Source organism: Lygodium microphyllum, chromosome 26 (assembly GCF_053477565.2).
Source record: "Lygodium microphyllum isolate KBCC chromosome 26, Lygodium_microphyllum_v1.1.10, whole genome shotgun sequence".
Taxonomy (NCBI): Eukaryota; Viridiplantae; Streptophyta; class Polypodiopsida; order Schizaeales; family Lygodiaceae; genus Lygodium; species Lygodium microphyllum.
Window position 1 is genome coordinate 23,622,966 of NC_141160.1, and position 16,675 is coordinate 23,639,640.

The following is a 16,675-nucleotide window of genomic DNA, read 5'->3' on the forward strand; positions in this document are numbered from 1 at the left end:
CACAATAAGTTTTCTTAGGAGGGACTTCTGGATGAGACACATTGATGAACTTTGTGTAAATAGGCTAAATTGTAGGGGCAAGTGTGTGTCACAACTTGGTAGAGTACATGTTTCCTAAAATATGCAGAACCGAATTTCTATGTGGTAAAGACCATGTGATGTCCTTGAGGGCTATCTACACAAAGAACTAAGCAAATGTGAGAGCTCCATAAACACCTTGTTACCTTTTCTTAAATAGCCTATTGCAATGTGTATTGCTAAGGATGTGCTACAAACGACGTGTAGTAAAGGTTTAGTCCTATAGCCCCATCTTGTTAAAGCCCAAAATTGGGCAAAAACTTGTGAAGTTCAATTAGCAAATAGCATGCATGAAAAGGCAAACCCTAACAAAGTTGTCCTCGCAAATCACTATAATATGTTTCTTGAGACATACCTTTGGTTAATACGGGAGTCATGCTTCACAATTACATAAAACATGGATCAAAGATTTGATGGGAGTGTTGGCACATTATTGAACACAAATCTGCTTTCCATTGCAAAAGAAAAGAATTATGTCAACATCTTGGACATGACAAGAGATGAACTATAATAGGGTGAAATTGCTACACCCTAGGAGTTGTTGGAAAGTTGTTCGACTTGGTAACAATTCTGAAAGCTCCTAGTAGTTTCAACTGATAAAATATATATGTATCTCGAACTTTTCTAACCAATTATGATTATGTCTCTAATTATAAATGTATCTATTGAAAGCAAGTGGCATTTGTGTTTGGATTGATATAAGAGGGACTTCTCACACAAACTATGCTTTCAATGAATGTTTTCCTCTTGTGCACCTTCACCCAAGAGACTGTTCCTGGTTTTTCAAACAATTTCCTCTTTTGGCACGATTACAAATGTTGGACATAGTTTCTATATTCACTTTGAACCCACAATCTGTGTCGTGAGCAAAACTCCTCTCAATTGATGCAAATGTTGCAAAAGTGAAGTTGAACCTAGATAGAGATACGATACCATGCTTATATGATTAGAAAATATATTTAGGACCTAGGTTATTCTGATATGATTATAAAACATTTGGACAGTAGTTTGACTTGATGCCTAGGTGGATTTGGACATCAATTGTGATATAGACCGCGGTTTTTCATGGCAACCGGAGTTGCGGGTTTGGCGCGTACATGGACACCACCCAAAGATGCAAGTGGGGCACCGAGGTCCTCTTTTGGGCAACTCGCCTAGTCAGAATAAAGTGCAATGAAATAAAAATAATTTATATTATATTATATTATATTAGATAATAATAATAATAATAATAATACAACATAACATTTGTTTCCACTTGGCATGAGCCAAATTTGATTGGATTCATTCTCTGAGAGAGAGGGGGAGGGGCCAAAACCCTCGTGGCACCTGAATCTGCCTAATCGGGACACAACTTTGAGAAGTCAAGTGGAGAGGTTCAAGCCTCTTACCTTCAAGGTGTCAGAACAGACATGAGGGCACAGATGGAAGACCATGATGCTGATGATGTGCTGGTGATGATGATGATTATAGAGTGGTGCCCTTGTCCACAGTGGGACTCCTCCTCCTCCTCCTCCTCCTCCTCCTCTCTGAACCGCAATCTAAGATCCTTTGTTGCAAGCAGATGATGATGTGGTTGCTGCAGGACTATCTCTTCCTGCTTTGATGATGATGATGATGATGATGTTGTTGTTGTTGTTCAGAGAGGATTATATGTTTCTGCTGTGATGCTGTTCCTGATGATGTTCAGAGAGGATTATCTCCTTCTCCAGACCAACCGCCTTTGATCACGCTTCTGTTACGAGAGTCGAATTTACAACAAGATTCCCAACGCGGGCTGCATTTGCCTTCCTGCAGGGTGCTTCTTAGCTCTAAATTCTCAAAGATGAAGAGACCATTGATCATGATGCAGCTTGTGTGAGGACATTGTGGCTTCTGTTGCTAGCATCCCAATGCAATTCATCAAAAGCAGTGGCACGTCTGGCAACCGGGACTTGATCAATTTTGAACCTGCTCGTTGCCAGGGCCATTGCATCAGCCCCGACTCCTGATAATAACGTGACACCATCAATGCGATCGAGGCCTACCCATCTCCCAAATAGCCCCCACATCATGTTGAATCCTTGCAAGACATCTCAGAGTGCGCTGAACCCATCATGGATTCGGCACTTACATCCCCCGTTGCACTCTGCAGCGATGGAACATTTGCCGGATAGAGGCATGCTTGGAACCAGTACGACTCTGCTCGTGACTGCCATCACCGAGGCCAGGGCTCTTCCAAAATGGATGCACCTTCCCGTGCTGAACAGAAGTTTCCACAAGAGACTTCTGAATACAAGGGAAACGTGTCTGGGGGAGTCGAGCAGAATAAGGAAAAGGCAATGCATCTGTCTAGCAATCTGCAATTTGCAGATGATGCTGTCAACCGTTGTGATGAAAGTAATGTACAAAAAAATAACAAAGGATCATGTTGTAGGTTGCAGCATCCGGAACCCAGCATACAGGTATGTCCAAAGTCGCTACCTGTTGTGGAATCATTGCTCCCAAGCTACTCGAAGGATCCTGTCCATGTGTCCTCTAGACCTTCAAATGGCACAAAGTACTCAACTTTAAAGAACACAGTTTGTTCAAGGAAAGTGAAAGCAGCAGCTTCCTCTCTTGATGCTAACTGGCAGAAACTCCACACTGTAGTGGTTCGAAGAGAAGGTGCGCCTGGATCTCTATGCAAACATCTCTTGGGGGAAAACCATGTTTCTGATGACCAAGGAGGAAAATTTCCTGATCTCATTAAACCGATGACAATCACAATCAGAGCAGAGTATTCAAGTCACTGGGGTTATGAATGTGCAGAGGACCCTGCAAATTTAAAGCTGGGAAAGGCCATCTCTATACAGTCATGTTAGTTCGAATAAATTTATACAGTCATGTTAGTAGTACTTTAATTGCATTTGAAGTTGCTGGTCTGAGTGTATTATTAGGATATTTTTTCACCTACAAGATTTTCAATATTTCAAAAAGTTAATTTTTAGCCCTACCGCTTGGAGTTCTTTCCACTGCATACTCTTTTTGAGGGTCTAAAGCAAGGTTTTGTTTTGACTAAACTATATGCATGATCATGTTAACGTGATTTGATTTTAAAGCTTACCTGGAACGTCTGACAGTATTTAAAGTATAACCTTGGGAGTTCACTTTGGAATATGTACGATAGCATGTACATGCAACAGAAGGGGTTTTATTGTCTAGAAGAGTTACAGAAAGTATACATAGATAGGCGGTATAAGGGGTAGAAAAATACCCAAATATGCACTTGAGCGCATGCACATGTTATATGGGGTTTTAAGACACTGAATCACCTGGGAATTGTAAACAGTGGAGGCAGGGTGCTTTTCAGTCCTACCTTTGAGTGGTACATAATTTTAACATCAGTGAAGGGCCTACATGAATGTCTGGTGTATCACGTATGTCAAATATAAGCATCCTTTGTAGTTACTTTCGTTTAATAGAGCTAGTGAGCATACATAGCACAGTACCGTTTTTATAGATTGGCCTCTGTGTTGATTGTTATTAAGAACAGGTCAAATTAACTCTATTTGGGTTCTTGTTCGTGTTTAGGATGAGGGTTTTAGAGCTCTCCTTTCAGCTTGGCACATCTGCCTTTCTGGCTTAGTTCTGTTTATGAGTTGACTATGTGACATTCTGAAGGCTGTTGCATTATCACTTCTGTTGTTTCAGGGGGAAGATTTTGGATACATCAATCGCTCAGAACCATCAAAACAGGAAAATCCGGTGCAGTTTACTCACCCAATGCTCCCTGCCAAAAGAAGTGATGTCCTTCAGAAATGGTCAAACTCATCTGAAAAAACAGAGAAAGCAAGCAATAAATTTAAGCTGACTTTGGAAAATGAAGATGTTTACATGAACAGTACCAGGAAGCAAGACAATTGCCACAAATGCCATGTCCCCAGATCAGGCTTCAGAGGCAACACCAAAGTGGATAAGCAGCAAGAGTAATAAACAAATTCTTGAGAAGCATGCCCATGATGAAGTCCAACCACCTAGTGCAAATGTTACTGCAGGGCCTTCAGTTAAAGATGATTCGACAGTTGTGGTTGCTGTTCGGGAGCCAAAGACGTGGCTACAACATTGGTGTATGACAGCAGCCTCAGACAGAAGCACTCCTGAAAGGATTACTTCTGTGCATGAACACTTGTCACCATTGCCAACTCAGGAACTGTCAATGAAAGGTTGGTTTAGTGCTTCAAGTTCATTGAAGCGAGAATGTCTTGCTAACAGAGCTAAGGTTGGTTTTGACTTTTATCGACAAGTCGTAAGGCAACAGCTTCGATCGTGTGAAATGCGCCCAACTGGTCAAGGGCCGCTCATTCCTAATGCAGCTGCAATGGCTATCATTGGCTCAACTGCAAGGCGTGTTTGTGCAGCAGAACCACTGAAAAAGGGCATGTTTGGTGTTTGGCTATCCCCTAAAAGTATTGTTGGAGAATCATCTCAGACTGGACAATCCAGGGATCTGAAACTTACCGGTATGTGCAGGAAAGAGTTTCCAGGAAGCATCTCAGAAAATCAAGTGGGGAGTCATAAAATTGCTGAAGGCTCTTGCATTGGCAGATAGATCTCATTCAGCACTCGGACTTGCTCCCTCGGGAGGACTTACTTCCCTGGCATATGGCAATTTCCTCTGGGTCTTTGCCATGACTTGTGTAACTTTTTCGTGGCTTAGTACTGGGATTTTGCACACATTGGCTTAGAGCCCTCGTGTATCTTGTAATCATGTAAACTTGTACCTTTTTTTCGTAATTAATACAATTACCTTTTACGAAGAAAAAAAATTTGCTGAAGGCCAATCATGATTCCTTTGAAAACAGTAGGCATATTTTTTTAAATTGAGCCTTACTGGAATCAAAGCCATTAATCATCTTAGGCTGTGTCCTGCAAATATTTCACCTTTCTTTTCACAAAGAAGCTTAATGTTGGTGAATAATTACCCGTACTAGCTAGTGGTAGAGAGTCTTAATCCTAGAGTGAACTTCTACAACTAGGTATACTGTTAGTTCTATCTGAATAGTTTTATCTGAAACTATTCAGAAGAGAGCCTTAGAGATTATGGCCATCACCACCACTATTTTGGTAGACAATTCAATGTAAAGAGCGATATTTGGGTAAACATGTAAAATGTATATTCTGTATAAGCTATTCTGTATGTGCTTCCCCCATTGTTTTGGCCAATGCTTGCTTTGTATGCGGATGCTTCCTGATCAAAGCCTCTCACATGCAGTGTTTGTTGTTCGCCCGCCCAATACTCTGCTTTGAGAAAAGAATTGCCATCGATGACATAGTTGAAGGATTGGTGCTGAAGAAGTACATGAAAGGACTTGATGACATAGTTGAAGGATTAAAGTACATGAAAGGACTCTATGACGGCTAGCACAAGCAAATGGTTACCCATCAAGGAACCATCGAACAAAAATGACGGAGAGAGGAGCTTCACGAATAAAGATTAGCAACTCCGTAGGCATTAGGAAGAGGTTTGCTGATGTTTGTACTGTTAGTGGCTTGCTTTGTTATAAATTCAGCTTGGATGGTGCTCTTTGAGCTCTGTGAATATAGAGGGAAGAAATACCAATCTTGAGAAATATACCAACATGATAGATCAACTACCGACCAAAGATCGTGTTGGGAAGATGATGAGAGTGAAGCCCAATTGCCCCTTATGCATAAGCCACAAGGAAGGAATACCAACTTCCAAGCTTGAGAAATGTTCTTTTGGCTTGCCAAAAAACTAGGACATTGTGTTTCACTTCCTCTTTCCCCATATGTATTAATTGCAATGGTGTTTTGGTGTTTGTAGATTTTTTGTTTTAAGTAGTGATTGAATGTTTGGTGAATTTGGTTCCTAGTCATGATCTTCAAGACTTGTCAGTCTCAAGATTATCTTATAGTGCCTCCTTAGATCTACCTAGAGAGGGCACTAACAAACTTCTTTATTGAGATGAGCACCATGGCTATATTTCAAGATGATATGAGATCTTCATTGCAAGGTATTACCCTTGTGTGACCCACAAACTTTTGTACAATGAGGTGCCCTAGACTCCTTGGGAGACTACCACATCGCCCTTACCTTGATAGATCTAGACTATCATCTTACTATATTATTTTCGCTATAGGTTTAGAAAGCCCTGAACCTTTAGAGGGCTGCCCAAATCTACCCCCTTTTCCAAACCTCCCTTTCTCAATCAAAACCCTCTTTCTCACGTGTAATCTCTCATTTTCTCTTCCCCCTCCCTTTTTTCATTAAAGCTTGCCTCCCCCCCCCCCCCCCAAAACCTCCCTTTTTTAGATTAAAACCCCCTCCCCTCTCTCTCACTTATAATCTCTCTCTTTCTTTTCCCCCTCCCCTTTTTAATTAAATTCCTCCCCCCTTCCCCTCTCTCTCTCTCTCTCTCTCTCTCTCTCTCTCTCTCTCTCTCTCTCTAGGATAGAACAGCAAGGAGGCATGGAAGGCGTTCCAAGCACCCCGAGTAAAGACACACATTACCTCCCCACAGACGTGGCACAGCTACGCCACCTCACTGTACAACGTACTAGGACAACCCCCCCTACCTCGGCCACCAGAGGACAAGCCAACTGCCTCCACCTTCTTCATGACTGAAATGGTCCACAATGCCATTGACAGACTCTAGAATGGTCGGGCCCAAGATCACGGGAGAATAGTAGCAGAACACCTCTCATTCACTAGAGAGACCATCGCCCCCTTCTTAGCCCACCTATTCAACAGGGCACTACGTGAAGGCTTCCCAACCAGTTGGTCAGCTAACAAAATAGTACCAATCCTAAAGGCCGGAGACCCCATGGTCCCCACAAACTACCGGACGGTCATGGTCAGCCATATGCTGGCTAAGCTCTACGAATCCATCCTGGAGCATGAGCTAAGCAAATGGATGGAGACACACCAACATCGGGCATAAGGGCAAGTCGGCTTTAGGAGAGGCTACTCTACACTTCGCCACATTCTCACACTTTGAGCCATCATTGAAGACAACAAGGCACAGGGAAAGCAGGTGTATTGGTGCTTTGTGAACTTCCGCAAGGCCTTTGATATAGTTCCCCGAGCCAGGCTCATGCAAAGACTGCAAGCGCTCGAAGTCTTGGCAAAGATGAAATGGGGAATCCTAGCTCTATACAAGTCAGGTCCGAGCACCGAGAGGGCTATCAAAGGAGATTATTAGCACTATTGGGGTAAAGCAAGGATGCCCCCTCTCCCCCACCCTGTTCGGGCTCTATATCAACAAGATATTAGATTATGTGGATAGACTTGGAGGGGAGGGGTCCTGCTTGGGGGGACACATACCCATGCTACTATATGTAGATGATATAGTTCTCCTCTCTAGCACACCGAAGGGATTGTAGCGCCACCTAAACACATTACGGACCTTTTGCCAAGACAAGGACCTCACAGTGAACCTGGGGAAAACCAAGATCATGGTATTCAACACATCCACCCAATGGATCCGCCGATCAATGACCCACTTCAAATATGGAGAGGATATAGTCAAGGTGCTCCAAAAATATGTTTACCTGGGGATCACATTCTCAGGGCCGAGATTCACCTTAAGGAAGGCCGTGGTGGATAGACTCACACATGGCTACGCTGCGCTGGGATCTATGGAAAGCCAATGTGCACGTCTACAATTTCAGGAACCTCGAACGAAGCTATGGCTCTTTGATACCTTGGTCACACCAACACTTCTGTATGGGGGGTCCCGATATGGGGGTCTAACCTCTACCATACATGGCGAACTACACAAGGGCAACCATTGCCCGAAGGGGAGGAGAGATACGAAGGATGGGAGCAGATGGAACGCCCCCTGGTGATGATGATCTCACAGTTGATTAAAAGTAAACCATCAATACCACACGAGGGCCGAATTGGGAGCACCACCTATAGTGGCAGAGGCCCTATCCCAAATAGTGACCTTCCTGCACTGGCTTTGGAGCCTACCACGACACAGATACTCCTACCTCGCACTAGAATCATCCAAACAACTCGTATCGCAAGGGGACACTGAATGCTGGTACGCCCGTACTTAGGCATGGCTGTAGTTGCATGGGTTACATATGTACCACCTCCCACCCCTACAATATAGTCTGGACTATCCCCACTTGAAGATTAGCCGAGAGGGGCTGAACCGCGTCATCAAGACGGATATTATTCAGCTACACACAGCCAGGACATGGGTATTACCGACCGAGGATCTGGGGAAGAATATGGCCTTCTATTGAGAGCACCTCCTACGCCTCAAACCTAACGACTTCATTATATGCCCAAGGTACATGGATGTACACCTGTCCCATGGGGTTCGAAGTGCCATCAAGCAACTCCATATGTCATCACACCAACTACATATTGAGACAGGCAGATACGGAGTGGACTCTCTCCCACCAGAGGACAGGATCTGCCAATTGGAGCCATAGACAGAAGAACGTTACATATGTAGATGCCCAGTGTACTACGAGATTAGAGGCCGCTTCCACTGTCTCTTCAAGGAGGGATTCGGACCACTCTCCCAAACACTAGACTTCCCCGACCAAAAATGCCTCGGGCTCTTCCTCCTGGAGCTATGCTGACATAGGGACCATCTTCTATGGGTCTGGGACCGAACAGTCAGGAACACATAGCAATGCACCCTCCAAGAGTTCTACAGACCCTCGGCCATTCCCTCTACAACGAGGACTGCAGCCAACCGACCAATGGCCCCACCTCGAGGAGTCACCTTGGATAGAGCTACACAGAGAGGCAGAGCTCTCGCCCGCACCCAGCAGGCCCATGCCCTCGCAGGAGACATCATCTACAAATTCATCGAATACTATAGCGCCATTAGGGAACCATATCCCGCCGCTTCAGCCTCTCCATGCTAGACAGGCCCATGCGGGACATCTTAAGATGACCATGCTCCATGAGTAGTTCCACACTGCACTTGAAGTGCATCTAGATTGTATCGAGTCTGTATACCATTTTGTACCTACTCACCTAGTTTACCATAACACCAAATAGTAGCTTTACTAGGACTTGGAAAACTTCCCAGACATTTTGTATGTAACCTTTTGGTCTCATAGGCCAACTTGGCCTTTTGTAGACGTTAATATAACTTTCTCTCTCTCTCTCTCTCTCTCTCTCTCTCTCTCTCTCTCTCTCTCTCTCTCTCTCTCTCTCTCTCTCTCTCTCTCTCTCTCATTTTAATTAAAAAGAAAGTTTAAATTAAAAAGTTTAATCTAACAGAGAGAGAGAGAGAGAAATATACAAAAAGCAAAAAAGAAAGAAAAGGAGAGGGGGAACAGAGAGAAAGAGAAGTATAGAGAGAGAAAATATAAAATTTAAGGGAGGAAAAGAAAAAAGGAAAAGATGGGAGAGAGGGGGGAGAGAGACAGAGAGAAGAAAAGGAGAGAGAATTTAAACACACAGAATTTTAGAGAGGGAAGATAAAATTTAAAAGAAAGAAAAAAAATTAAAGAGAAGATAAAGAAGAAAACAAGAGGAGAGAGAAGGAAAAGAGAGAAGAGAGAGAAGATGATGATGATGATAATGATGATGATGATGATGATGATGATGATGATGATGAAAGAGGAAGAGAGATGGGAAAAAAGAGAAGATAATTTTTTTTTAATTTAAATATTTTTTGAGAGAGATGAAGGAAGAGAGAGAGAAAGAGAGAGAATATAAACATAAAGAGAGAATTATATATAGGGAAAAGATAAAATTTACATACTTTAAGAGAGACTGAGGGGGGAGGAAAGAAAGCGAAATAAGGGGAGAGAGAGAGAGAGAGAGAGAGAAAGAGAGAGAGAGGAAAAGTGCAAAGAGAAGAAAAGAAGAGAGAGAGAGAGAAAAGAAAATTTTTAAAAAGAGAATGAAGAGAGAGAGAATTTTTTTTAAAATGAAAAAAGAGGAGAGGGAGAGAAGGAAAAGAGAGGAGAGGTGGAGAATAAAAGGAGAGAGAGAGAGAGAAGAAAAGCAGGGAGAAAAAAAGGAGAGAGAACCAAGAGAGGAGAAAAAATAAACTAAAATAGAAGGCAAAGAAAGAGAGAGAGAGAGAGAGAGAATTAGACATAGGAAATTTGGGGGGGGAGAGAGAATTAAAAAATTAGAAACTGAGAGATTGTTGCTTTGAGGCAGTGAAGTTGCCACGAAGCGGCCTAGCGTTCCGCACGTGCGTTGAACACTAGTCACCTTCTATAGAAGGTAGCCACCAAGATACCTTACCTCCAACGTGGTGGATAAATTACAACCACCAACCATGAGATGAATACTAGAGACCAATCTTTGTGATGCCATAGTTTCAGTTAAAGAGTGATTTTCTTAAGAGAGATTATATCATATCTTTTTACCCATTAGTTTATTAGTTTGCTTCATAGGCTAAGGTCTCTTTTTTTTAATTTCCTTGTCATTGGCTATATAGTTTAATAATACCCTTTAGATATGAAGTGTTTTAGAATTATGTAGTTTGGCTTTTGAGAGTGTTAATTCAATTCTATTTTTCATAATTAATCGTGTGGATACCCTAGTGGTGAGCCACCTATCTTATTAACCCACTAACTTGGGTTCAAATTTTCGTTTTCCTACACCTATACTAATTGATAGTGCGGAATATAGGAGTTGAATCCCAGACCTGTCACCATGTGTTCAACTTAACCAATTGAGCTCTCTCTCTCTCTCTCTCTCTCTCTCTCTCTCTCTCTCTCTCTCTCTCTCTCTCTCTCTCTCTCTCTCTCTCTCTCTCTCTCTCTCTCTCTCTCTCTCTCTCTCTCTCTCTCTCTCTCTCTCTCTCTCTCTCTCTCCTCCCAAAACCCCCCTCTTTCCTTTTCAAATCATATAGAGCTTTGTAATCTTTTTTCCTACTAGTATATACTATTGAATCGGGTCTCTTATTTATACAATGACATTGTTGTCTATTAGAGTTTCAAAATATTTATCTAGGCAAACGCTTGCAAAAAAAATTTACAGCTTGATAACCTTTTTAGTAACGCATTCGTACATACATGTTTATATGTAATTTTGTTGCCTATAGCATGCATGATGGTTAAACATGGCTAGATAACCACATGTCTAGACATATGCATGCATCCTTAAACATAATTGCACATGTTCAGACAAATACATGTGTGGTTAAATGTGGCTAGGTGCACACATGTTCAAGCATATAGTTGTTATCCTTAAAAAAGGTTATGGGTGCAATTTCACATATATTTGGTGATTGGATATCCATTATATAAATCTAGAAGAGTGAAGAATTGTGGTGTGACAAGAAAGTAAACATAGGCTTCCTATTTACACAAATCTTGGTGGACAAAATCTCACATTAATGGACAAGTTTGATCAAATCATCTCTTTCCAAGTCTGCTCCATGCCTTTGCACACTTCTTTGTCTAAATTTGACAACCCTATATCTAGACACAAATGCTTCCAACGTATAGATTGATGTGGATACAAAATTTTAGCCACAAAGATTTATTCTTAACTCAACAAGCCATTGGCAATCGTCACCTTGTTTGAAAAAAGTTGTGGCACCAAAATGTACCTTTGAGATGAAAATGCTTTGTGTGAAGGATGTAAATATTTATATTTCATACTAGATCTTCCGAGCTCACTTGATTAGCTTAGATGGTGATGGTGGTTCAATCATATTACCCTCGCATTAGGAGGGTTTTAAACTCCATATTCCTCAAATCTAGATACATAGACCACTAATTACCGATTGCTTCATTGGGTCAATGGGGTTCTAGTTCTTATAAAATTGGTATGCTTATAGCAAGGTGAAAGCATACAATTCAAGATTAATTATTGTGAAAATGGTTTGCACATAACAAGATAGAGAGCCTTAGGTTTCCTTTGAATTTAGGAGCCTTGCGACTTGAGAATAGAAGGATGTATATTATGGAATATAAAGTTACTAGAATTGTGAAAAAAAATCACAAAATACATAAGCTTTTGGAGATGCTCTTGCCATGAAAACTTTTTAAAATTCTCAAAGCGTATCCTTAAAACATTATTGTCGAGTATTGCTCTTATGCCACTATCTGTATTTTGAACATGGTGAAGTACAAGGGGAATGAGGGCAAGTTTGGTTCTTTGCCTTTGAGGCTAGCTACAAAATTATTTCTTGTAGTTTTACTTTAGGTTTAATCTTAGGCTTCATTCTAACTTGAGAAAACTTATTGTTGTTTTGAGGAGAGAGAGCTAAAGGCCCTTAATGGCATATCCTTGATTATATTAGATTGCTTCAACAATTTTTAACCAATCTTATCTCATCGCTGACCCTAAGAACTCCATCAATGCTGCTTTGGTCAAGTTCTCACTCAAGACTCTCTAGGAGGGAGATGGGTTATCACCTTATCTACCTCATTTCCTTCAAGAGTTGTACTCTACTATCCACACCATAAGTGGTAACTTTTGGGTAGTTGCAAAATGCAACTAGTAGCAATACTGTTCTAAAGCAAGAATATTATGCCATAGACGTTGTGGTGACGTAGATGCATTAAGTGAACAAATGACATGTTTTTAACTATTGTAACCTATAGCTACATAGTTGATGCCTTTATATAGATTTTTTTGTATAAGGGTTTATCAGATTGTAAGAGAAAAAAGTATGCATATGTTTATGTGACAAATGATGTGTTTTTAACTCTTGTAACCTATAGGTACATAGTTGATGCCTTTATATAGATTCTTCTACATGAGGATTCGTCAAATTGTAAGAAACAAAAGTATGTGTAGAGAGAGCCTTCAATAAAAAAAGGTTTTTCCTACATTAGAAAGTCTATTAATTACCTACAAAATGTATTCAAGGGATTTGTTTGTGGAGCTTGAACGTAGATAATATAGGAATATTCTAAATAGCAACTATTATTAGCAGTATGTAAAAATGAGGTGTGAGTTGTTTGGGCATTTAGTGGGCCACTCTTATTATTTTATTAGTAGATATACTTTCGAAACTAGCTTTTTATGTGGCCAACCTTCTTAAGAATGAAGTCCAAGCCCAAACCACATTAAATTTTCTAGAATTTTTATGATAACTTTTGCCCTTCAAATTGGCACAAAAAAATTGCATAGAAGTCAATCTTTTTTGGTCTTCAAAACAACTCGTTTGTCCTTTTGTAGTATGAACACAAAACTATGGAACTAGTTCACAAAATAATTAGTTCAATAAATCCCAATGTAAAAGCAGCTCTACAAATGACTAGTTACTCATCACGTCCAGTATGAACTTCCAACTCTAAACCAATTCAACTCCTTTAAATGTGAAAAGGGTTTAATTTAGAGAGGGGGGACTATATCCTTTGGACAAAGCTTTTTAAAAAGTTTAAAGAAATCGATTAAGGCGTAGCGATTGTTTTTTAATGGTGACAAAATGCCCAGGTCTCTTAGGTGTGATGAACAGATCGATTTTGTCACAAATGTCTTCGCCTCCTCTATGCAACCAAATTCCTCCTTTACAAGTGCATATCAGCAACAACCAATTGCAAGGTCAAGAAGAGCAATGGTAACCTTTCTTTGCATTAAGAAAACACAACCTTTGACTATTAACAATGACTCAAGTATTCTCCCCTAACAAAGAGAGGATGTGAGCATGCACACAAGTTGTGCAAATAAGCTGGTGGCGCTATGTAAAAGAAATATTTGATCATCCCAACACCAAAGATTTGACCCCACCAATGGAGGGAGAGTGGTTCTATATACCATCGGTTGAAGTGAATGTTGTTCCAATGCACATGGTGAGTGGAGAATAGAAGGTGGCAAAAATGAGCCATGGTTGTTATGAAAGCTCAAAGATGCTAGAATTCCCCCTCTCCATGTCATTCCTAAATGACTTGCTTAGGATATTTTATTATACTATTTAGGCAACATATCAAAGAACATAAAATCGAGGATCACCCAATGTTTGTTTTGGGGGCGTAGCAAAATGTTTGAGATTTTGTGCATTCCCTACCACATGCTTGAAATATACAATGATCACAAGTTTCATAAAATATACAATTAAGAATTGAGAGAGAGCTTAGGTTTCTAACTTTTGTTTATGGACATTTGATTAGCATGCAAGTTGGTTGGCAAAGGTGTGGGTGATGGCAATTCAGGGAAGCATAAGCAATTGGGGTGGAAGCACCAATTTGGAGGAGACTTAGAGGAGAATCCAAGATGGAGGAGAGGGAGAGGAGAGATGTAGAGGAAAGGCAATTGGGTTAGTGAGACAGATTGTATCATTACATAAAAACTATGATGGATTCTTGTTTAACATATTGGAGATCTCTACTTGTAGAGCTGCCACATCATGTTGACTTTAAGTGCATCTATAGTAGTGTTACACCATGACGTAAAGGACATCTATAACATTCTAGCATCATGCTATGAAGTGCATACTATATTATCACCCAAAATATGCAACTCACCAGCCTTGTATGTGAGACAATAGGCCACTTTTTTCATATAAGGATGGAGGTTCTAACTCTAGCCCACAACCAAAGACATTATGATGGGAAAACCAACTCCATCTTTGATACAAACCAAAAGATACAATAACAATTTGCTTTCATTGGAATTTGGTCATTTTCTTGATTTATTTTCTTATTTCTTTGCATATTTTTAAGAGAACAACCTATTTTCATTGGAATTTGGTCATCTTCTTCATTCTTTTTCTTATACTTTTGCATATACTTATTGTTCTATTATACACATATTTGCTCCTATGACTAAGGTAGATTTATCCACAATTCTTGTTTAACATGAGAGAGGTCTCTAGCTAAAATATCTATTGCATTTGTGCATCACAATGCAAAGTCTATCTATAGCATTGCTACATCATGAGCAAAGCACTCTTCATATCATTGTGTGGAAGGCTATTATTGATTCTTAATACATGAAAGGCCTCTAGTCATAGAGTTGCAATATCATGATTCTAAGCACATCTACAACAATGTTGATTGCAATGCAGAGCTTGTTGCAACATCATGATGCAAAGTGCAATATGTATCATTGAACAAAAGATGAAGCTCACTAGTCTTATGTGTGAATAAACAAGTCACTCTGCCCAAATAAGTGTGATTGTTATTGCTCCTAAATGCAATGAATGTACTATGTGGAGGCAAAACAAACATGCAATAATGCACTTTGTGAGGGCAAATCAAGTCCAGCTTCAACATGAACTAAAATACACCAAGACTAAATAGTTATTTAATATGAACTTGGTACTACTTAGTTTGTTCTCATGTTTTGCATATATGGACAGTTCGACGCACATTTTTGCTTACGTATCAAAAGTAGCTTTAGCTGCATATCTCTTACCTCTATGTTTGCACCTTACTACCATTTAGGTTTGCTAATCTACTGTAGACTTATCCACAAACCCTCTTACTTTTGTGTTGGCATCTTACTACTATTTATTGGGGTAAAAGCCAATGGCCAAAGGTGAAGTGGGCATCCCTTGTAGTAATGCACACCATATAGTCATATATAAGTGAAGATAATGAAGCATAAGGGTAAATGAGTCCCACCAAAAAACTTCATGTGCTCTCTCTCTCTCTCTCTCTCTCTCTCTCTCTCTCTCTCTCTCTCTCTCTCTCTCTCTCTCTCTCTCTCTCTCTCTCTCTCTCTCTCTCTCTCTCTCTCTCTCTCTCTCTCTCTCTCTCTCTCTCTCTCTCTCTCTCTCTCTCTCTCTCTCTCTCTCTCTCTCTCTCTCTCTCTCTCTCTCTCTCTCTCTCTCTCTCTCTCTCTCTCTCTCTCTCTCTCTCACACACACATTGCATTGACTCCATATCCCACCACTATTTCCTCTCAACTAGTATCAAAGTGGCATCCATGGGAGCTCATGATTAGAACAAGGAGCACAAGGAGTCAAGCTTCATCGTTGGATTGGGATCCAAGCTTCATTGTCACATTGAGGTAATATTCATGCTTGTCATAAGGATTTGAAAGGGGTACAAATCTCACCAAGTCAAACAAGTGTTCTAGTTAAGGGAGCCATTGTTGAGTTCAGTTTAGGGCTGTCATGGCCTAATTCAAAAGTGTTTAGATACCAACAAGAACATGCTCATAGCCTAGACACCTTACTGTCATGTTGCAAGATTATGTGCCTTCTATCTTGATTAAGGCTATATTATCAATCAAGATCATATGCACACTACAGAGTTAAAGAGCTATAAATTTTGGAACTGCTTTCACAGTTGCTATTTTTTGACCTACTTTAGATTTGAATTTGTCAGGAGGCTATATTCACATTGCAAAAAATGGGAACTAGTTATACTATGAGCTATTTGCAAAAAAAAAAAATTCATGTTGTGGAAGACCTAAACTAGATATTTTGTAAAACTAGTTTAGTTGTATTATTTTCACATTGCAATGATATGTTGAGGTAAATGCCAATGGTCTATAGCCTTCCATGAACTAGTTATTTTGGAAAACTAGTTTAGTTGTATTCTTTTCACACTGCAATGATATGTTGGGGTAAATGCCAATGGCCTATAGCCATGCAGGCACCCCTTGTATAGGTACATAGTGATGATAACAAAGCATAAGGATACCATTCATTTTGTGACCACATAACTCTCTTATGTTGTTCTCTCTCTCAACCCTCTTGCACTCCATAGCTTCTAG

General features: G+C 40.4%; 1 protein-coding gene across 1 annotated transcript; it reads left to right on the forward strand.

The window, feature by feature from the left end:
* Positions 1-2,300: 2,300 nt before the first annotated feature.
* Positions 2,301-3,854, forward strand: LOC148013052 (uncharacterized). The gene is made up of 2 exons (XM_087668499.1): positions 2,301-2,916; positions 3,751-3,854. The coding sequence occupies exons 1-2, from the start codon at positions 2,301-2,303 to the stop codon at positions 3,843-3,845; spliced, it is 711 nt and encodes a 236-aa protein (XP_087524625.1). The 3' UTR covers positions 3,846-3,854.
* Positions 3,855-16,675: the final 12,821 nt, after the last annotated feature.

Coding starts and splice junctions, on each gene's coding strand:
- LOC148013052 (XM_087668499.1), top strand. CDS start 2,301: ATGGATGCACCTTCCCGTGCTGAACAGAAGTTTCCACAAGAGACTTCT. Junction 2,917..3,750: donor GGCCATCTCTATACAGTCAT/GTTAGTTCGAAT, acceptor CTGTTGTTTCAG/GGGGAAGATTTTGGATACAT.